The sequence below is a fragment of the Pipistrellus kuhlii genome, unplaced genomic scaffold, assembly GCF_014108245.1.
Source record: "Pipistrellus kuhlii isolate mPipKuh1 unplaced genomic scaffold, mPipKuh1.p scaffold_m20_p_4, whole genome shotgun sequence".
Taxonomy (NCBI): Eukaryota; Metazoa; Chordata; class Mammalia; order Chiroptera; family Vespertilionidae; genus Pipistrellus; species Pipistrellus kuhlii.
Window position 1 is genome coordinate 28,859,250 of NW_023425540.1, and position 22,392 is coordinate 28,881,641.

General features: G+C 37.4%; 1 protein-coding gene across 5 annotated transcripts in view; it reads left to right on the top strand.

The window, feature by feature from the left end:
* The window catches only part of IPO11 (importin 11), a 90,162-nt gene extending 71,427 nt beyond the window's left edge, over nt 1–18,735 (top strand). For 4 of the 5 annotated variants that reach the window (XM_036409712.2, XM_036409710.2, XM_036409711.2 and 1 more), the window contains 3 exons: nt 10,473–10,568; nt 14,354–14,438; nt 16,931–18,735. In XM_036409712.2, the coding sequence (XP_036265605.1) occupies nt 10,473–10,568; nt 14,354–14,438; nt 16,931–17,095 (346 nt within the window). In that variant the 3' untranslated portion in view covers nt 17,096–18,735. Of the gene's footprint in view, nt 1–10,472; nt 10,569–14,353; nt 14,439–16,930 lie in introns of those variants that run through there. The other variant, XR_004982916.2, reaches the window with a different exon arrangement.
* Nucleotides 18,736–22,392: the final 3,657 nt, after the last annotated feature.

Sequence of the window (22,392 nt, forward strand, 5' to 3'; positions counted from 1 at the left end):
ATAGGGATGCATATATCCTTTCTGATTGAAGTTTCTAGTTTCTTGGGATATATTCCTAGAAGTGAGATCACTGGGTCAAATCGGAGTTCCATTTTTAGTTTTTGGGGAAACGCCATACTGTTCTCCACAGTGGTTGCACCAAGTCTACATTCCCACCAGCAGTACACGAGGGTTCTTTTTTCTCCACATCCTCACTAGCACTGTTGATGATAGCCATTCTGACAGGTGTGAGATGATACCACATTGTCGTTTTGACTTGCATCTTTTGGATAATTAATGACTTTGAGCATGTTTTCATATGTCTCTTAGCCTTCTGTTTTCTTTCGAAAAATTCTATTTACGTCCATTGCCCATTTTTTTAATTGGGTCACTTATTTTACTTTTATTAAGTTGTATGAGTTTCCTGTAGATGTTGGGAGGTTAAACCTTTATCAGTGATAATTGTTGTTTTGTTGATGGTTTCTTTTGCTGTGCAAAAGCTTTTTATTTTGATGTAGTCCCATTTGTTTATTTTCTCTTTAGTTTCCATTGCCCTAGGAGCAGTATCTGTGAAGAAATTGGTTTGGCATATGTCTGAGATTTCTCTGCCTGTGGATTCCTCTGGTATTTTTATGGTTTCCCATCTTATGTTTAAGTCCTTTACCTATTTTGAGTTTATTTTTGTGTATGGTGTAAGTTGGTGGTCTAGTTTCATTTTTTTGCATGTCCAATTTTCCCAGCACCATTTATTGAAGAGACTATCTTGACTCCATTGTATGTTCTTGCCTCCTTTATCAAATACTAATTGAGCATAGGTTTGGGTCAATTTCTGGGTTCTCTGTTCTATCCCATTGGTTTATATGTCTGTTCTTGTGCCAGTACAAGGCTGTTTTGAAACAGTGGCTTTGTAATACAGCTTGATATCTGGTATTGAGATTGCTCATGTAACACTGTTTTCCAGAGCACATTATTTTCATTTTGGTCTGAGCTCTATGACATACAGCACTTCCCAGGAATTTAACTCCAAGCCACAAAAACCTTTTCATATAACTTTAATAACATTAGCACACTTGGCTTTACAAAGTTGTCCTGAAGGGGTGTGTGTGTGTGTGTGTATGTATGTGTGTGTGTGTGTATGTATGTGTGTGTGTGTATTGATGATTTACCATGTAATTATTTATTGCATAGCTTTGTTTCCAACAATGTCCAATATACACTGAGTAGCCAGATTATTATGATCTCTGAATGGGCCTATTAGAGGCCTGGTGCATGGATTCGTGCATGGTGGAGTCTGGCCAAGCCTGGCTTAGGGGGAGTGGGGGGGGGCATGGTTAATTGGCCAGTCTGCCTGCTGGTCGAACTTTTCATTGAGGGGCAATTTGAATATTAGCCTTTTATTATATAGAATATACATTGAGTAGCCAAATTATTATGCATTCAGGGACCATAATAATCTGGCCACTCAGTGTATACAGTCATACCTCATCCTCATAATTACCAAATGCCTAGTAAATTCTTTTACTTTTTTTTATAAAACAAGAACCAATCTGTCAAGTGAACTCTATAAACATGCAAAACAAGCATTTCTTGGGCTTCTTCATTGGAATGTTTTCCCCAAATAGTTCCATACATTCTTTGATCACCTCCTTTTTTAGTAGAACCTTAGTATGTCTTCGTTTGGCAATGTTTACTTCTTAAAGCAGCCTTAATATTGAAAATCACATAATATGGCAGTTTCTTTTCATAGTTGATTGTAGTTATTTTTCATTGTCTTAATAATCATCTTTTCCCCCTTGTGTATGTGCATTGAAAAGTTATTTAGGGGAATGGTTTATAATGTAAAAGCCTTTGTACGTGTAAAAAGTTCAATTTTCATTTTAAAGTAACTTAGTGAATTTCCAATCTGAGTTTTTTTATTCCATTTGTCAGGGGTATTAGATTTATTAATGTACTTTTTCATTACCATGCAGAGAATTGCCCTGTATAAAGACTATATGTTTCCATTTAAATGACAAAAGTATTTGCAGCCTTGGTCCTGAAAAAATATTTAATGGATGCGGGAAAAACAAAGCAAACTAATTTTAGTGTAAATGTCACCACTTTTGTAGCCCCTGTTGTGGTAGAAATTTTGTAATAGGACTGATAAATCAAGGCTTTTTTTCTGTTGCCATTTTCTTTCAATAAACTTGTTCTTTGATAAGTCCTATTAAACAATATAAATAGAAAAGTATAGTTAAGAGGATATTTTATTTGGTTGTGGCTCTTAGTGCTTAAAAATTTATTTTCTTAAATTACTGTAATTGCACTGATCTATATTTAAAATATAATGATGTGAAAGTAACTTCAAATATTAAGTGTGATATACAGATAGTATCATTACGGTCTGGTTAGATCAAAGAAAATTCTAAAGTTCTTTCTTTCTTTCTTGGGCCTGCTACTATGAAACACTGTAAATCAGCAATTTTATATGATGACACTGTTTAGAAAACTGAAAATTTTGTTTGTTTCTGCATGACTGTTTTCCTTCTCAGTCCAAGAAAATGGAGATGTGATAGAAATATGTAAATCCATCACAGAAAAGTAATTTAAAGCACATAATTTATGATGAAGGATCAGTTATATAAACATGGAAATGTAAAATGCTCACTGGAAAAATACTAATGAAACTTGGACTAGAAGAAAGAAACTAAAGTCATGTTTACATTCAACCTAAGTTATTTATTTAGGATAGCCAAATGAATATTTCATTTATATGTGCCCTTGGGGATTAAAATTTTTTCTTTATCTTTCTAAAGGCATTTTGTTTTCTGAACACCTGTGTTTGGGATCATCATCATACAAAAGGATAGAAATAATTTTTAAGACAGCATTTTTTTTAAGGGAGGTAAATAAGCACAAGAAAGTTGGATTTTCTTAAAGTACATCTTTTTATAAAGCAAGGAAAAAATAATTTTGCATGAAGTTTCTGCCATTCATATACTTTACAGATAGATGTTTTTATAGACCCAGAGAATGCCTTAAAATATTATAGCTTTAGGAAATACTAAGTCAAGATTAATGTGCATTTGACTGAAAAGACAGATTACTGAAACTGTGAAATTGTTTTAAAATATCAAATGTCTCCCTACTGAGCACAGTGTTTCATGTTCTCACCTATTTATTTAACGTTTGTTTGTGTGTAACATCAGTTACCACATACTTGAAAAACAAAACTAGCAATCTTTGAGAAGGCCTGACTTCTTCCTGTAGTGTCTTTGTAACTTGTGTCTATGCAGATGAATTAATATATCAGCCAAGTCTGTACAATAAGAAAAGGAAAAGAGTTTGTGATAGTAAAAAGGAAGAAAATGTTCTGGTTACTAATATGTTTTCTTTTCGATTTTACTTTCATTCTCCTCGTTTACATTCATTCTTCTCTTACCCGTGGTGTTAAATTTTCCTTGCACTTCCTCAAATGACTATTTCAGAAATAATATAGATAACACAGCTAACTTTCTGTCCCATTTTCTGCCTCATGTCTAGTGTAGAGTAATAAGCTGTAATATGTTATCTGCAACTCAGCTACCCATGCTTGTAATTTAAAAGAGAAATAAATAAAAACATTCTGAAAAGAAAACGAGCGAGGACTTCAGGGATCATTAATTCCCATGATTATTTATTGAGTATTCACATTATGCATAATGGTAATCTGTGAAACATAAAAATGTTGACATAACACATAGGCTCTGCCTCATGTTACTTATAATCTTAGGGAGAGCAGGCATGAAGAATTAAAGGGCATTAGGAGAAGCCCTTTAGGAGAAGATAGTAAAAAAAAAAAAAAAAAAAAAAAAAAAAGCCACATTAGTTGCATGCCAAATGGATAGTGCAGGGGTTTTAGGTTCCTGGACATCAAAGGACAGAGTGCTGCTCACTTACAGTGGGTAAGAGTGGTCAGGGAAGGCCCCACGAAGGAAGAGTGAGTGAAGGTGACTAGGAAATGGAGGGAGAGCATTGGAGGAGCAGGAGGGGAGTAAGCAGATGGAGGGTCTGGAACTCTTACATCCAGGTGGTGCTGACTTAATGGGTTGAAAGCCAGAAGGAAGAGTAATGCAATGTACCTGTGGAGGGGTGGGTTCGACAGAGAGTGCAGAGGTTCTTGATAGCCCTTGACAGTTCTCAAAGCAAGGAGAAAGAATGAAACTTCAGAGACTGGAGCAGAAAGCACCATTTGCCTCCTTAAAGCCTTCAGTAATAAGGAAACAATCAGTTGGACCCCATTTAACAATATGGAATGAAAATAAGTTTATATCAAAATTGGGGCTTCTTTAGGAGGAGCATCTATCCTAATGCAATCAGTGAAAGATGAGTTAATGTAAAGATCCCACCTTTCTGGGGCCAGAGATGAGAGAGAATAATGATTGGCCAGTGCTGCTTTAGCACTAGCCAGATGATAGGATTCCCTGACTTCAGATAAGTGCCAGTTAATGAGTCAAAAATACCTGTAAGAACTAGGAAAGGCAGTTAATTATTCAAAATATCATAATGATTTAAAACAAAGAAAGGAAATCTCATTTGTTGTTTAATTCCTTTGTCGTCCTTGCAGACTGTTAGTTCATAATCAACTCCTTAGCTTACACAGTGCTTTCCTCAGTTTACCCCTCTAAAGCATACAACAAGTACCCTGTTTCTCCGAAAATAAGACAGTGTCTTATATTAATTTTTGCTCCCAAAGATGTGCTAGGTCTTATTTTCAGGGGATGTCTTATTTTTCCATGAAGAAGAATACGGTACACATTTATTGTTAAATGAAAACAAAGGAAATTTATTACCTGTATACGGTACGGCAGTACAGTAGTTGTCAACACAAACCAGACAAACTGTGAATCCTACAGTATTAAGAATTTACTCATTTATTCAATGACAATCATGTCATCATCTTTTGGAACATCATCATAACAATCCAATTCCTGAATTTCCTGGTGAATTTCTTGTGACTCCATTTCTTTCAGAATCAGTGGAACAAATCTCTCATGTTTATCCTGGGGAGGGGGTCTTATTTTCGGGGAAACACAGTAACATTCACAAGTGCAACACACTTCCCTGTGTGCATTCAAAATTATGTGCCCTAGACTTTAAGCTTTTTGAGTTTCTGAGTTCTCTGAGGGTGGCGCCTTTATCATCCTGAGGCCTATAGTGATGGTTGACACATTTTGTGGGCTCATAAAATGTTGACTAAAATTAATTAACTATGGTGAGCTATTCTTTAGGAAAGGTTGGCCTGGATAATATGACCACTTTTTCTTATCACACCTTTCTTTATACATTAATTGGTATTTTTGGTGTAAATACACCTCCTGTATTAAGTTTTGTCTAGGATATTCAATCACTTTTTTTTTTTTTTTTACTGTATTGTAGAAGCTAGCGTAGAATTTAGATAGTCTTTTTGGGACTAAATTGCTATGTCCTAGTTAATGTGAAATATCACTTATTAAGCACTGGTTTGAGGTGTTAAGAACTGAGTGAAATAATTTTTTTTTGGCTACCTTCCCTTTTCCACATTATACTTGGTGATTTGAATGAATGTGCATGAGAGGACAATTAGAGGATGATACACTGAGAAGAATTCTAATACAGTATTACTCATAACTCCAATAACACATATGAGACAAAATTCTTGAAGTATTGAAGTGTTTTTCAAAAGAAAATACAACAAAGTAATATCTTGTTGTGTTTAAAGAGATAGTGAACATAAGATTATCTAAGTACTTGCCTTTCATCATTTCCCCTTTTTCCTCCAAACCTCTTTTCATTTCTTTCCTCTGAGGGTTTATAGCTCTCTTTTTATTGGTTCATTTTAAATGTCTAATCACATATTAAAGCATTTTATTCAGATAATTTGTACATTATAAAAAACAAGATTGATTCTTAATTTATAAAAGACAAGGTTGAGAGTATTGTGAATAAGTGAAGCAAAGACTAATATTCAACACTTCAGATTGAATACTGCTTAAAAGAACTAGATTTTTAAATGCTTCATTTTGAAATGTTACATTTACACATTTGGAGGGAACACTTTTATAATACAAAAGGAGAACAAGAATATACAACTTCTTAATGCTTATTTTCTTTCAATATGTGTTCTATATGTCATGAAAGTACAAGCCTCTTGTGGCTTTTTGGGGGGTACTTTTCCCAAACTGCTGAGTGAGTGTAGATGTACACCTTTTTCGGTGTTTTTTAAACTTTAATGCCTTGAAGATAATCATTGCCTAACTTCTCCTTTCACTCATCTAAGAATATGGCTTCTCCCTTTCCACTCTCTTTCTTCAGTCCTCCTTTTCTAGAATTAACTCTTCTCATTCAAAGCCAGCTCCCATGCCTTTCCACTCCTGGCCATAGTCATGTTCCCCCTTTCTGAACTGGACGTCTGTACCGCCTCTCCTCTGGCACTTAATAGGTACTCCAGGGTGAGCATGGTGTCTCCTGTTTACTGGTCTTCACCCTAAACTCCAGCTAGATCTCTGCCTTCTGTGACCTTTTCTGTGCAGCAGGTTACACTCCAATGAAAAGAAGGACTGACTGAGGCTGCCTCACCTCCCTTCCTTTACCCCTACTAGATAGCCTTCTTCCAAGCCAGTTGGAGGCAGAGGAGGGAAGGGGAGAGTAAATTCCAGTGATCACATGACTGACTTCTCTAAGTCTGAATAAGCATGTGCCAGGGCTATAGTTTTCTCTCTGAAGAGTGTGGACAGGCTGAGCAGACTATTGGCCTCTGGCCTCTGGCCATTCTGCTGCTCTAAATAGCATTAGCCATTCTTTTGTTGCTGTTAATCCTCACCTGAGGATATTTTTCCATTGATTTTTAGAGAGAGTGGAAAGGAGGGGGAGAGACAGAGAAAGACCGATGTTAGAGAGCCACATGGACTGGTTACCTTCCACACACGCCCTACCAGGGCCATGGATCGAGCCTGCAACCGAGGTACATGCTCATGATCAGAATCTAATCCAGAACCCTTCAGTCTGTGGGCCTGTACTCTGTCCACTGAGACAAACCTGTTAGAGCTCATCATCCATTCTTGATTCTAACTTTTTAACACCTTTTTTTTTTTTTGGTCATCATTCATTAATTCTTTCTTTTGGCTTTCTGGAAATCTCAAGTACCTGAACACATTAGATTTGCCTCAGAACTTTTCAAGATTTATTCTGGTCCCAGTAGTGTCATCTAACAGCCTCATCATTTATGAGAAAGGGGTGAAGTTACTGCTTTTGGCAAGAATTGTGCAAAGTTTATTTTATGCTGCAATCTATCAATAACTGTTCTTAGACATAAAGGCTAAGTCTTAGTAAACGACTTGAAGCCTAATGCTCTAGAATTGCTGCATTATTTATAAATTCAGCATATTGCTAATTACTTTTTTATAATTCTATATAATAAAGATATAACTTCTTACCTTCTCTTCAAAAACATGTGCTCATGATGGTAGCACCACATTGATCAGTATGATAATTTGATGTAACAGACATAATCAAATGAGCTGGCTATCAAATTATACATTTTTATCTCTAATATACTTCCTTGTAATTCATACTCACCCACGTACCAGAACACAGTCATTTCCTATGTGTTAGGAAAACTCACAATGAATCCTTTGAGAAAACGCACCGTATTCAGAAATTCCATTGATTTTTTTTTTGTGTGAAATTTCTTGGTGCTTGGAGGTGATGTAAGTAAGAAGGCAGCTGCCTGAATGAATTCTTCCTAAATAATATTGACACCAGCCCTATAGAGAGCCTTGGAAGCTGTAGTTTAGAGGGTTTTTGTATTTTTCAGCTGATTGTGATCAGTGTTGATAAAATGCTGGATGTTCAACAGGAATCGCATCCCTGCTTAGCATGCTGGGATGGATTAGGGGTGAAATACTCCACAGTGAGAGGGGGAAATGGCTTTATTTCCTGCCATGTGTTTGCCATCCCCGACTCCAGCCTTCATTTTACAGACAGAGAAACCAACACCTCAAGAAATAAGTAAACTTCAGTAGGGTTGCACAGTTAGTAGCTGAACTTTCAGTGAAAAGTTTTGGTTTTTTCATTTTAATTCCAGTGTTTTTCAATAAGTCCTAATAAGGTAGACCATATGTTCGTTTATTTAGAGATTTTTTAGTCTTTTATAAGGGAAATATATTAACATCAATAATATATGCTCAAACACTAGAGTATATATTATTAGAATAGATACTAATAATTAGAATATCAACTGGTTTTTGTTTGCTCATGTGGTGATTTCGTTTTCTAAAATCAGATCACATTTGAATTTATAGACAAAGAGTTTTGACTTTACAAAGGTGTGACTGTGGCCCAAAGTGTGATGACTTTGGGAACTGCTTTACTGAACATTTTAAAAATTAGTTATGCGTGTTAGTGCAGCATGAGAACACTGTGTCCCTGATAGAGATGATACTATAAGTTCCCTGGAGACAAAAGTTGTAATTTATTCAGTTGGTTTTAAAATCAAATATTATAATTTAGTGTGCCAGTGGATGGGTATTATACTCCCACTTCTTTAAAATCAGGTTTATTAAGGTATAGTTTACCTGTAGTAACCACTACCAAGGTATAGAATATTCTTACCACATCAGAAAGTTCCCCTGTGTTTTTGCCTGGAAGCCACTGACCAAATAAATAATTTTGTCTTTCTAGAAAGTCACATAAATGGAAACATATAATATGTAATCTTTTGAGTCTATTTTATTTCTTAGTGTAATGTTTTTGAGATTTATCCAGGCTGTTTCATGTATCTGTAGTTTGTTCCTTTTTATTGCTAACTACTATTCCAGTGAATTAGTATTCCACAATTTGTTTATCCACTCACTAGTTGATAGACTTTTGGATCATTTGCAGTTTTGGATTTTAATGACTAAAGCAACTATGGATAGTCACATACAGATCTGAGGGTTGGTCTTGGGTAAGTACCTGCAAATGGGATTATTTGGTTATAATGAAGTGTGCCTAACTATAAAAATTAGCCAATGTGCTGAAACCGGTTTGGCTTGGTGGATAAAGCGTCGGCCTGCAGACTCCAAGGTCCCAGGTTCAATTCCGGTCAAGGGCATAAACCTTGGTTGTGGGCACATCCCCAGTAGGGGGTGTGCAAGAGGCAGCTGATCGATGTTTCTAACTCTCTATCCCTCTCCAACTCTGTAAAAAACTAATAAAAATATATATTTTTTTAAATTGCCAATGTATCTTCCAAAATGAATGTGCCATTTTTTATTCTTACTTGCAATGTATGAGAGGTCCTATTGTTTCTCAGACTTTCGAGCACTCAAATTAGGTCAGTCTTTACTTTTATTAAAATCTCGTGGTTTTATTATTTTTTTTCTCATTGTGGTTTTAATTTGCATTTCTCAGATAACTGACATAGAATATTTTTTTACTGATATATGACATCTATATATATTATATACATACTAGAGGCCCAGTGCACAAATTCATGCACCAGTGGAGTCTCTCTGCCCAGCCTGTGGGATCAGGCTGAAACTGGCTCTCCAACATCCCCCGAGGAGTCCCAGATTGCAAGAGGGCACAGGCCAGGCCAATGGACCCCACTGGTGCATGATTGGGGCTGCAGAGAGATGCGGGAGGTTGGCCAGCCAGGGAAGGACCATGGGAGTACTCCAGGGCATGACCGGACCATCTCACTCAGTCCCAATTGGCAGGACGCCAGCAGCAAGCTAAGATACCAGTTGGAGTGTCTGCCCCCTGGTGGTCAGTGCACATCATAACAAGTGGTTGAGTGGCCTTAGCATATCATTAGCATATTATGCTTTGATTGGTTGAACACAGCATATTCAGCTTTTATTATATAGGATATATTCTTTGGCAGAATCTCTGTTCAAATATTACCCATTTTTAAATTGAGTTATTTGTCTTAATGAGTTTTTACTTTTGTATATATTCTGGTTCCAAGTCTTGTCAAATACATGTTTTACAAATGTTTTTTCCTAGTCTGGCTTTTTCTTGATAGTGTCTTTAGGAGAATAGAGATTTTTAATATTTAACATTTTTGTATCGTTACCTTTTTAGTTATAAAGTCAGCACAAGACTATTATAGTAAGTTAAAGAATATTATAAAGCATCTCTTTTCTATCTAATCTACCCTGTTTCCCCAAAAATAAGACAGTGTCTTATATTAATTTTTTCTCCCAAAGTTGCGCTAGGTCTTATTTTCAGGGGATGTCTTATCTTTCCATGCGCTAGGTCTTATTTTCGGAGGATGTCTTATTTTCGGGGAAACACGGTAGCTTTCTAGTATCAAAGCACACTAATGATCTAGTGAAAGAGAAGTCTTAATATATGCACAAGATAGAATTTCTGCTTTGAGAAATATATTTTGAAAGTTTTCTTTAAATTTTAAAACTAAAATTTCTCTTTATGTTCAAGAGGACAATTAGAAAAAAGAACACCTATTGAAATATTTCAGTTTAACCTGTTTTGCTCTCTTTTTATTCTAGTGTTATCCAAGATAAATTCTGTGGAATTATAAACATTTCAGTGGAGGGCCTCCATGATGTCATGACAGAAGATCCTGAGACAAGAACATACAAAGAGTAGGTGGATCATTTAATTAATTGTACTTGACAATACTTGTGGGGGAGGAGTAATTAATTATATCCTGCATGAGTTTTGTTCACTATCACCATATAAAAACAGAATAGCAACTGTTTTAATTTTGTCTTCTATGAAGAAAAAAATTTTTTTTTTTGCTTATACTATTGTTTAAGATCAGCTTTATCTTGTTATAGCAAAATTCTATATTGGGCTTTTTATTTTATTTATTTTTAAAAAAAATATTTTTATTGATTTTTTACAGAGAGGAAGAGAGAGGGATAGAGAGTTAGAAACATCGATGAGAAAGAATCATCGATCAGCTGCCTCTTGCACATCCCCCACCAGGGATGCGCCCGCAACCAAGGTACATACCCTTGACCGGAATCGAACCCGGGACCTTTCAGTCCGCTCTATCCACTGAGCCAAACCGGTCTGGGCTACATTGGGCTTTTTAAATCTTAATTGTTATTTTATGATTTGACATTAACTTAAAAAAAAACAACAACCAAGTGTATATTAGCATATGAATTCCTTTTTAAAGATTTGTTTTTAATAGGTTGGATTTTTTCCAACTAACAAAGTTTCTTCCTTTTTTAGGCAAGTTATGGGGTAAAGGAGATGGATAAGCATCCTCTTTTTGTATTTGCCTGGTGTAAGCATCACTGGCACTTTTAAGATATTAGAGGGTCACATGGTACTTGACTAGTTTCAAAGAGAATATTAAAATTATATTCTTTGGGAGAATAGTTAAAATCATATTATCAGGAATGCTGATAATCTCATTTATATAGTTATTAATTTGAAATTGTTTTAAACAATCATTTCATTCTTTTTTAATTAGTAGAATTGCTTCAACTTTTCTCTTATTACTGTTGATAAAGGACATGTTTCATGTAATGATAAGTAGGGCTTTATGAGATTTCAGGTCACCTTGTGGTTTCCTCAGTAAAGTATTGAGCCCATTTACCATCTACAGTAAATGGGAAAGATTGCTGTTTGAATCATATTTTGTTGAGAAATATTGAAAAGCAGATACATGTTGAATCTTATTAAACATACTAGAAGCCTGGTAGATGAAATTGGTGCACTGGGGGGAGGGTGTCCCTCAGCCCAGCCTGCTCCCTCTCCAATCTGGGACCCTATGAGGGATATCCGACTGCCTATTTAGTCCCAATCCCAGTTGGACATCCCTCTCACAATCCAAGACTGCTGGCTCCCAACCACTCACCTGCCTGCCCGCCCGCCCGCCCGCCCCTAACCGTTTCTGCCTGCCAGCCTGATCACCCCTAACCACTCCCATGTCAGCCTGATCAACACCTGGCTGCTCCCCTGCCAGACCAGTTGCCCCCACTGCCCTCCCCTGTAGGCCTGGTCACCTCCAACTGCCCTCCCCTGCTTTCGAGAAACACCATCTGAAGGATGTAAAGTTTCAGTATGGTGATAAACTTGTCCGTATATTCTAAAAGAGAATGGCCCATATTCTGATGGCGATGTAATATTTGCACCCATGGAAGCAAAAGAACTATTGATGGAACTAATATTTTCCACGAAATTTTTACTGTCAGAATCTCCGTTTGTCATTAATCTTTTTAAATATGCTAGGTATTCTGGAAAATGTATATAATTTGGACAGACTTTACTTTTGCTACAACATCAAGTAAATTTCCCATCAGATGGTTTTTCATCAGAGAAATTTAGTGAGAGGCAAAATTGACATCTAACAGTCATTCCACCACAAATATGTTCGAAAATTGCATCCTCATGTACTCCATTTTCGCTGAGAAGGCAGTTCCTACCAGTATTGGTAGAACTTGTTGATGACTGTTCTTTAGACTTATTCTGTAGTCACCACTGCCTTTTTTCAACCTCAAAGGCATGTTGGTCTTGACACATTTTCTGTCGATGATGCCGGCTTTTTTCAGCTTCAGAGCTATGTTTTGCCAATAGTAGTTTTTCACATACATTTTGCACAGGCACTACCTTCTTTCAAGATCAGATGCACGTTGGTCTTCAGACATTTTCTGTCGATAACGCCAGCTTCTTCCAGCTGCAGAACTACGTTGTATCAGTAGTTGCTCTTTAGACATGGTCCACCTTACTGCTGTCAGAGTCTAAGACTCAGGTGAATGAGAGTCCTGGCTGTCAGGCCGTTGAGAGCTGTCTGACCAACGGCTGATTCTGGCTGATTGTGTGGGGGTGGGACTTCCTCCTCCCTGCTGTCAGAGTCTCTGTGGGGCAATGAGGAAGTAAGCATTCCACCAGGCCGCTCACACTGCCCGCTCTCAATGGCTGCCCCCTCCCCCGGAGACTGGAGGACTCCTGCTACGAGGACTGGGCGCAGCCATCTTTGTGACAGAGTGATGGTTATTTTGCATATTATCCTTTTATTAGATAGGATATAAATAAAATATGTCTAGCATTTAACTTTACTACAAAATGTAAGAGAAACCAAGCTTTTTTTCTTTTTTTATTGTTTAAAGTATTACATGTAGTGTGTGTGTGTGTGTGTGTGTGTGTGTGTGTGACTTTCCCCCAGACTCCCCCACATGCCTTCATCCCACCTCCCCCAGTGTCTTGTGTCCATTGGTGTGCTTATTTGCATGCACACAAGTCCTTTGGTTGATCTCTGCCACTCCCTTCCCAATACTCTCCAGCCTTCCTGCTGTAATTTGACAGTCTGTTCAGTGCTTTACTGCCTCTGTATCTATCTTTTTGTTTATCAGGTTATAATGTTCTTTATTTTCCATAAATGAGTGAGATCATGTGGTATTTTTCTTTCATTGCCTGGCTTATTTCACTTAACATAATGCTCTCCAGGTCCATCCATGCTGCTGCAAATGGTAAAAGATCCTTTTTATATAGCAGCATAGTATTCCATTGTGTAGATGTACCATAGTTTTCTAATCCACCCATCTGCATTGGTTAGGGACCTATGACTGAGTAATTACTGAATTCCACTCTTCTACACTAGGAAACAGTGAAGTTTGTTTCCACCAACTTGATACACTAGACACTATTCATTTCTGGTCTCCTTGGCACCAGTGTTGACTAAGTGGGAAACTGCATTTCTGTCATCTCTGCTAATGGTGAAGAGCAGTGATGCAGATATTCAAAACAAATGATTCAGGTCCAGGTGCCATCAGGGACAAGTTCCTTGTAGCCTAGTGGTTATATCATTTGGAGCATAAAGTTGATTGTTACATAATCAATAGAGTTTTAATGATATTATGTTTTAAATTATTACTACTGTTATGAAACATATAATAATCTACAGACAAATGAAATTTAGTGGTAAAAGAAGTATTAATTTTAAGTGTTTGTAAGTATCATTTTTTAGAAAGACATAAAGGGTACACCTGACTGCCAAGAAATAATGGTTCAAATTTTACTTATAAATAAATACCTTAGAGTTTACTACCTTAAATGCTCGAGTAAAATGCTCTAAATTCTTTTTGGTGTAGCCCTTTTTAAAGTGAGATATTGTTTTGTAATTAAATTTTTAAATTTATAAATCTAATTCATCTACCATGTTTCCCCGAAAATAAGACATCCTCTGAAAATAAAACCTAGCTCATGAAAAGATAAGATATCCCCTGAAAATAAGATCTTGCGCAACTTTGGGAGAAAAAAATTAATATAAGACACTGTCTTATTTTCGGGGAAACAGGGTAGCTATTCACATTTTGATATATAAAGGCATTAATGTTGTCAGTGATTTTGAGGATTTGTTTTTAGTATGCTAAAAACTTAAAAATTTATTTAAAACATTTCTTAAAAACTGTAGCTGTATGTTGATGTCTCATCTTGAAGAACCAAAAGCAACAGAAGATGAAGAACCACCCACAGAACAGGATAAGAGGAAAAAAATGGTAAGTTACAAAGGTAGCTTCTAAAAATTTGGGAGAACCATATGTCATCATATTCTGTAGGCTTGAAAGTATCTGTTAATCCATTCCTCTATCCCTTATTGCAAAATTAAGGTAAGCTAGCTGAGCTTTGAAATTGGGAGTTTATTCCTGAAACAGATTAATTTTATTTCTTGATATGAAATAATTGTGTATTGTCTTAGCAAAGCAGTGGGTTTGTTCTTTTACTCACAGAAAACACATGGCCCTCAAATCGTGTTTAAGTTGTAATGCTGATTCTTTTGTTTTGAGGAGATTCACTGACGTTGCTTCATTCCAGGTTATTTCTTGGATTTTTTGCAAATGAATTTTTTTCGATATACATTACAGACTTTTATAAAAATGCCTTTGAATTAATTGCTAAATTGTTTAGAAAACTATTACTTCTTACTACAGGAATATAATAAGAAAAAAGAATAAAGAATGGGAAATGTAAAATATCTTTCCTTTTTTTTAAATCCTCACCTAAGGGTATTTTTCCATTAATTTTTAGAGTGAGCGGAAGGGAGGGGGAGAAACAGAGAGAGAGAAACATCCCTGTGACAGAGACACATTGGTTGGTTGCCTCCCTGTAAGTGCCCCGACCAGGGTTGGGAGTGAGCCTGTAACCGAGTACGTGCCCTTAACTGGAATTGAACCCAGGACCCTTCAGTCCTTGGGCTCTACTTACCAAGCCAAACCGGCTAGAGCTAAAATATCTTTCCTTTAAAATTATAATCTTGAATTTTTTTTTTAAGGCTCACCCAAGGATATTTTTCCTATTGATTTCTAGAGAGAGTGGAAGCAAGGGAGAAGGAGGGGAGAAAGTAATAGAGGAGAACATTGACACACAATGGCAGTAGAGTACCATGTACAAAGCTTTGATATTTGTAATTAGTATTTCTTTTGTGAGCTTGAATATCTGCTCACAGAACTTGTCTTCTGGTGATGATGAAACATACAAAAGGCTGGCATCGGACAGACAACTTTACCTAAGGCTGCTTTTATAAAAAGTAGTGAACATTTCCAATGTAGATTTAATATAACTTTCCTTACAACTGAGACCATCAAAAGCAATGTTAAACTTTCCCAAATTTAGAAATACACAGTTTCAGTGATCAACCTACAAGTGACATTAAAACAATCCAAGAGGATAGGAAGAAATGAATTTAGATAATCCAACTGTGGTATAATGAAGACTCAAATTGATAACCAGGCAGCCTCCTGGGTTAGCAGTTCTTTCTGTTGCAGGGCTACAATATTAATAAAATATAGTTTGAGATCCAGAGGTTAAGATCTTTCACAGTGGCCACATAATAGTAATCAAAAGATATTGGAAAGAAAATTATCTTGAAAATGCCCTTGGAATTAAATAAAACGATGGCTTCTGGTTTTTGTTTTTAGTTGAGATTTCAGATTAATTGCCTACTGACATCAGTATTGTTCTTGAGTATTACAAAGCAGGCAACCTCATTATTTCTTCATTATTTATTTGCATTGTTACCAGAAACCTTAATCAGGAAGAGTTCAGCAACTTTGCTACTGGTCCCTTGGAAACTTCAACACTGTGGCATTGAGTCAGAGTAAATAAAGTCTTTGTGTTTATAGATGAAAGATGTGGCCTACTTTGGGAGAACTTACTTTCAGTAATTTAGATATCATTCCAGTGACCCTTAGACTGTCGTCTTGGCAGTTCTTCCTACTTTCATTCTCACTTTTCCCTTTTTGCAAAGCATTGTCCTACATAAGGAAGTTCCTATTTTGAAGAAGTGTATTTTTATTATATTTTTATTGATTTCAAAGAGGAAGTGAGAGATAGAAACATCAGTGATGAGAGAGAATCATTGATTGGATGCTTCCTGCATGCTCCACACTTGGGGATGGAGCCCGAAACCTGAGGCCAGAATATTTTCTGTTGATTGTTATCTTTAGAGAGTGGAATGATGGGCTATTTTTAATTATATTTATTTTGTTTTTCAAATATACCAATGGGAGAGAGTACTTGTTTGTTTTATTTATCATTTATGTTGTTTATTATTTTTATTTCTCATTTTAAACCAGAAGCATATAGTGAATGTGAATGGCATAGCAATCCAGGATGGTCCTGCCACAGTAACTACTTGGCTTTCCTAAGAGAAACCCTGGGCAGTTGTGTTTAAGGGTCTACAGCATGTTCTGTTCCTTTTGGGGTCCTTTCTACCAGGTTTTGAGTCTCTATATGGATGAACCCTTAGTTGTTGGGAGATTATGCTAATCTTGCAACTCCATGCTCAGAGGCCCTAGTTCCTGAGGTTAGACAAACCAAGTGAATTTCATTTGACAAACATTTCCACCATGAGGCTGTTTGGGAAGCTCTTGTGAGAAGGGAGGAAGGGGCAGTGTGTCGCTGTGGGGGAGGTTATGAGGAATTGTAGACAGGCGCGGGTAAGAGGGACTGTTTTGCCCTTTGACACAGTGTGGTCCTCTCTGCCCCACAGCTGGCCCTGAAGGACCCGGTGCACACCGTGTCCTTGCAGCAGTTCACCTACGAGAAGCTCAAGGCACAGCAGGAGCTCCTGGGTGAGCAGGGCTTCCAGTCCCTCATGGAAACGGTGGACACGGAGATCGTCACCCAGCTCCAGGAGTTCCTGCAGGGCTTCTGAGAGCGCAGGGCTCTCTGGCTGCCCCCGCTCCGGCAGCCAGCCAGGGAACCCACCTGCCATCTGTGAGCGCCTGCTGAGACACGAGGAAAGCCTGTGTGTGAAACAGAAGCAAAGACCACACTTTTTTACTACAAAATGCAGTGACTGAATGTAAATCCCGCATAACTAAAACCACAAACCTATTCCTCAAAAGAATTTAATTTTATATTTATGAGGGGCCCTGTGTTTACTAGAGATAGATTTGATGGTATAGCTGCTTAGTTTCCTGATAAGAGGAGAAACTATTTGATTACCTTTTAATCATGTGCTCTTAATGTTTGAGAAAATGAAAGTTAATGTCTGAGATGTTTTTCTGCAACCAAAATTAGTAAAATTTGGCTGCCTTATCTTTTTTTTAAGCTAATGACACTACTAGTTTGAGAAAGGACAAAGCTGTTTAGATATAATTTAAAGAAATTTTTGCACCAGGCAAAATTCTATAAATAGTGACAAATACACATTACTAGATTAGCTTGCAAAGGAGTTGCTTTCATCTGACATAGAAAACGTGTTTTATCAAACGAATGCTTTTATTTTCATTCTAGTAATTTGTTACCATAATTAGTAAAGATATTTTTTTTCTCACTTTATGTTCAGTAATTATATTTAGTCTTTAAATACTCATTGAAAGGCCTGCAGAAGTGAACCTGTGGTGCTGCAGTATCAGGTGGGAGACCCCGGGTCAGGATTTGGTCCTCGTTCCTGTGTTCCTCCAAAGCCCCAGGGCCACCAGGAAGACCCAGGCGGCCAGACCCGTGCTGCAGCGAGGCTGCTCCCACTCACCCATCCCAGGCCCCTCAGGCGCAGGGCTGCCTCAGGGCCGCAGTGAGGTGGGTGCCAACACTGATGTGACAAGTCTTCCTTGTTCCTCCAACATGCAGCACCACTAAAGGGGAAACGGGAGAAGATACAGCCTTTGTTTCACTTGCCACTTGTTATTAGGAACCTTTAAAGCATTTGTAAGGAAACACTCAAAAACACTGTTGTAAAATGTCTGGTCTTTCTGTGGAGAGTTGGTACAGCGTGTCCCTGCAGGAAAGCACCGCTCCTCTGTGAGTTGCGGATCCCAGAATGTATAGAAGTATTGGATGTTTTCAGCAAGAGAAAGAAAATGTGGTCCAAATTAAATTTTCCAAAGATATCTTACACTTGATTTGACTGCTTATTTTCCCCGCACACACAAAAACAGTTCGTAAAAATTGCCCAGTGAATTTTAAAGGGGAAGTTTTCTTTCATGCTCTGGTGTTGGCGCTGTCCAGGTAGGAGGCAGTGCTGTGTGTAGCATGTGCTAGTTCCCCTTAGTTTTCATTTAATTCTAAGAGCTTCTCTATACTTTTTCTTTATCACCATTCCTCAGTCTGCAAGACTGATCTATGGAGAACAATTTATTTTTGTTGTCTTAATTATTTTCATTTGAGGCGCTATTCCTATTAGTGTTAATAAAAAATTGTCAAACATACTCCAGTTTTTCAGCAGCAGTGATGTGCTCATCTTCCCAGTCCTGACAGGTTTCATTGTAGTGTTACAGCAAATATTACTAAAATAGCCATTTTGGAAAAAGGTAAAAAACTTAGCTCTTGGAAAGAGATTATTCATTTTTTTAAATCAAAGATTAACATAGGCTTTGTAAATAGCTCAGAAGAAACTCCATCTATCTCAAATTTTTAAGTGCTTAAGACATAAAATGTTGATTTATAGAATTCTGTTTATTAATACAGCCTTCTGGCAAACATGTAAGATTATCATTTCTGTTCCGTAAACATAATCCTTTTCTATTTATTACTTTCCAGAGAGTTCTCCCACCCTCTGACAAAGGCCCAGATAGCCAACAATAACATTAAAGTTTTTGTTATAAATGGTTTCTCCTCCCCTTCTCTTTCTCATTAGAGGAGCTGCATCACTACACATTAAAAAGACATAGTTTTCCTTGAAAAGTCTTCACCTTGGATCTGTATTTTACCTATCCCTTTATTCAGCAGGTATATGCAGAGTTCCGGTTTTGTACCATGGTGCTAGGCTACCTTCTGGGTTAGAGCAGGGGACTTACCTCACAGAATTTTACAATTTAATGGAAGCACTCACCACCAGGGTATAAGAAAAATGTGGTTCTAACTGTAGTGTATGTTCAGGAATAGCAGGGGAAGAAGATTACTTACAAAAGAGAAGGCTGCTGGCACTGTTTAATTTTCATTTGATGTCCATTTAAAATCTGCCCTCAAACAGCACAGTTTGGTGAGGGTATTGCAAAGTAAATGTCACTGTGCTAAAACTGGGTAGCTGTGATTCCAGACTCAGAATTGCTTGAAATTACTCTGACTTACAAAATCATCAGTGAGATTTTGGAAATATTAGAAGCTCTGTAGCCTAATAACTAATTCCTGATTCTACAAATTACAATTTAAGGCTCACCAACTACAGACAGTGGGTTTCTATTCTACAGACCTTATCAATCTCAAGTAAAAATTTAAAAGTCATTGCAAAGAGCTGAGGAAAGGATAAGATGCATGCCATGAAAAACAAAACTAATCCCCCTACCTTAGAAAACAAGTTTAAATCTATAGAGCATTCATACACACACACACATACATAGTTATGCACTTAATTTTATTGAATCATTTGAAAGTATAGACCTTTCACCTCCCAATTCTTCAGCATACCTCTAAGAATGGCATTCACCACATATCTACTAATCCTTATGCCTAAGAAAATATTAATGCACCAATCTATTATATATATAGATAATCTATATATAATCTATATATATATGTATTGTATATATATATGTATATATATAAAGTGTCTGACGATCCGACCTGTTGCTGTGATGTGCACTGGCCATTTATAGAGAAATGGCATCATGGACCTGGCACCAACAAAGTAATACTCTGCCTCCTCCAAGTGGGACACAGGCCCTGCCACCACCCTGGAATGACAGCCCACCAAATTGCAGCCAACACTGCCGAGACTCCATGGCGCAAAATGTAGCCCACCGCCCAGCTCAGAAACCGTGGCTGTGGATGCCAGGTAGCAATGTCTGATTTCCTCTCCCTAGCGACTATCCTTGGAGTTTTCTACAGCCCAGGAGCACGACTTGCTTTACATCCAGGTGGAAACATTTTACATTTTAACCAAATGTCTATGAAGCGTTTTCAGGTGCCGCATCTCATTTGATCCTCACAGAAGTCCTGGTTTAGCTAAACTTTTTCCACCCCAGGGAAGCACCCCAACTTCTTTTTCAGGTAATTGTCAGCAGCACAACGGTAAATATCAACACAGAGCAGATTCTTATTGTAGAACATGCAGGGAGGCAAAGGGTAAAATATTTAACTGGTAGAAGACTCGGTGGAATCCTATTTTATTTTCATTAGCTAGAAAAGGGAGATTTAGAAAGCTTAGAAACTTGACCTGACTGAAAAGAAGTAAGAAATGGTGGACCTTGAAGCTGACTAAAGTTTTCTCACTGTGCAGAATATAGTCAAACACTGCTGCAGTTAAATATTTTACCCTTTGTCCTTCCTGCATGTTCTACGCTTTGTGTTGGTATTTACTGTTGTGCTGTTGACAATTACCTGAAAAAGAAGTTGGGGTGGAAAAAGTTTAAACGAGAAAGCAGGTCTAATTAAACAAGTTTATTCTATAATATAAATGGCTAATTTGACTTGCACATGCTTGTTACATGTAACACACTTGCACCAATCACACACATGTGTTTCAATTTGTCATTATCAATTGTGGATTTGGTTGACATTTCTATTGTAGAGACAGGGCAAATAGCGATATTAAGATATTTCTCCTAATTTACTTTCAATGTGCACAAATTTGTGCACCAGGCTAATAAAGAGTTTGATTTCCAATTCCCCCAAAGCCCTACAGATGTCTCTTCTACGATGTGTGGTTGTTTCAAGATCCAGAATTTATTGACATTGATACATTGAGTTTAGCTGTTTAGTTTTGAGATCTAGAATAGTCCTTTTTTCATGTCTTTTTCATTGCCTTTTTTGAAAAATCCAAAACAGTTGTCTTACTGTATGTCCATTATTGTGTAGTGTTCTATTATTCCCTCATGATTGGGTTCAGATATTTTTTGGCAACAGGATTTGTGTACTTGCTATGGCATCACATATCAGGCATTCAATGCTTGTTGTCTCTCTGTTAATGGTGCTGCCGTGGATTAAGTGTAGCATCATTAAAGGATAAGTTGTCAAAGAGAACTTTACAGTCCTAGAAATTTCCAGTATTGTTTTATTTATTTTTTGTTGTTAATCTTCACCCAGGGGTATTTTTTTTCATTGATTTTTTAAAGAGAGAATGGAAAGGCAGGGGAGACACAGGGAAAGAGATTCGGGGATCAAGACAGGTTCAGGGATCAAGCTTGCAACAGGTATGTGTCCTTGACCGGAATTGAACCCAGGACCCTTCAGTCTTCAGGTCATGCTCTATCCACTGAGACAAACCAGCTGGGGCCATTTTACTTTTTTTTTTTTAAACCTTTGAACAATGGAAAAACATGTATTGAACCCGGCATGAGTTCAATCTTCAGTCTCTGAAACTCCATTATTGTTATGGCACAGCTCTTAGCCAAGAGTCATTAGCTTCTCTCCCACTCCCTCTCTCTCACCACACCCTCTGTGTTTAAGAGGTATGTTTATCTTTGTGAAACTTAAACTCACCACTAAATATAAAGAAGTGGAGGCAAGCACTGCCTTTCTTGTTTCATTATCAAAACATCCATTTTGGCATCCATTTTGGATTTGTTAAGTACTTGATCATATTTGGGCTGAACTTAAAAGGCAGACAGGCCTGAATCTAGAGCGTGTTCTTTTAGTGCGGTTTAGGGTAAGAAGTGGTATGTGTCAGCTGGCAAGACGGGGGGAGAGCAGAAAATAATCATTTCTTAAATGTGAAACTTTGGTCTTGGTACCTACAATGGCCTGTGACGTCAGGAATAGCAGTTTAAAGTCATCTTTCTCTCCTTAAGAGACTATATACTGTCTCAAATTGTCAGCAACCCAGAACCTGATGTTTATGAAGTGCAGGCTGGTCTGTGGGCTACAGAGCTGGAACTTTCCCACAACCCAGCTGCTGTCTGAAGTTGTGTCAGAGCCCTGGGGGGTGAAGATCTTAGTGCCCTGGAAAGGACTCTAGGTGTTGGTCTGAGTCTGTTTTTACTTCTGGGCAGTTGAACTGGCCCAAAGGACTCCTTATTGTCTGAAGCACTTGGCTAAAATTCAAAATGGAGAGTCATTGCCTACATTTTT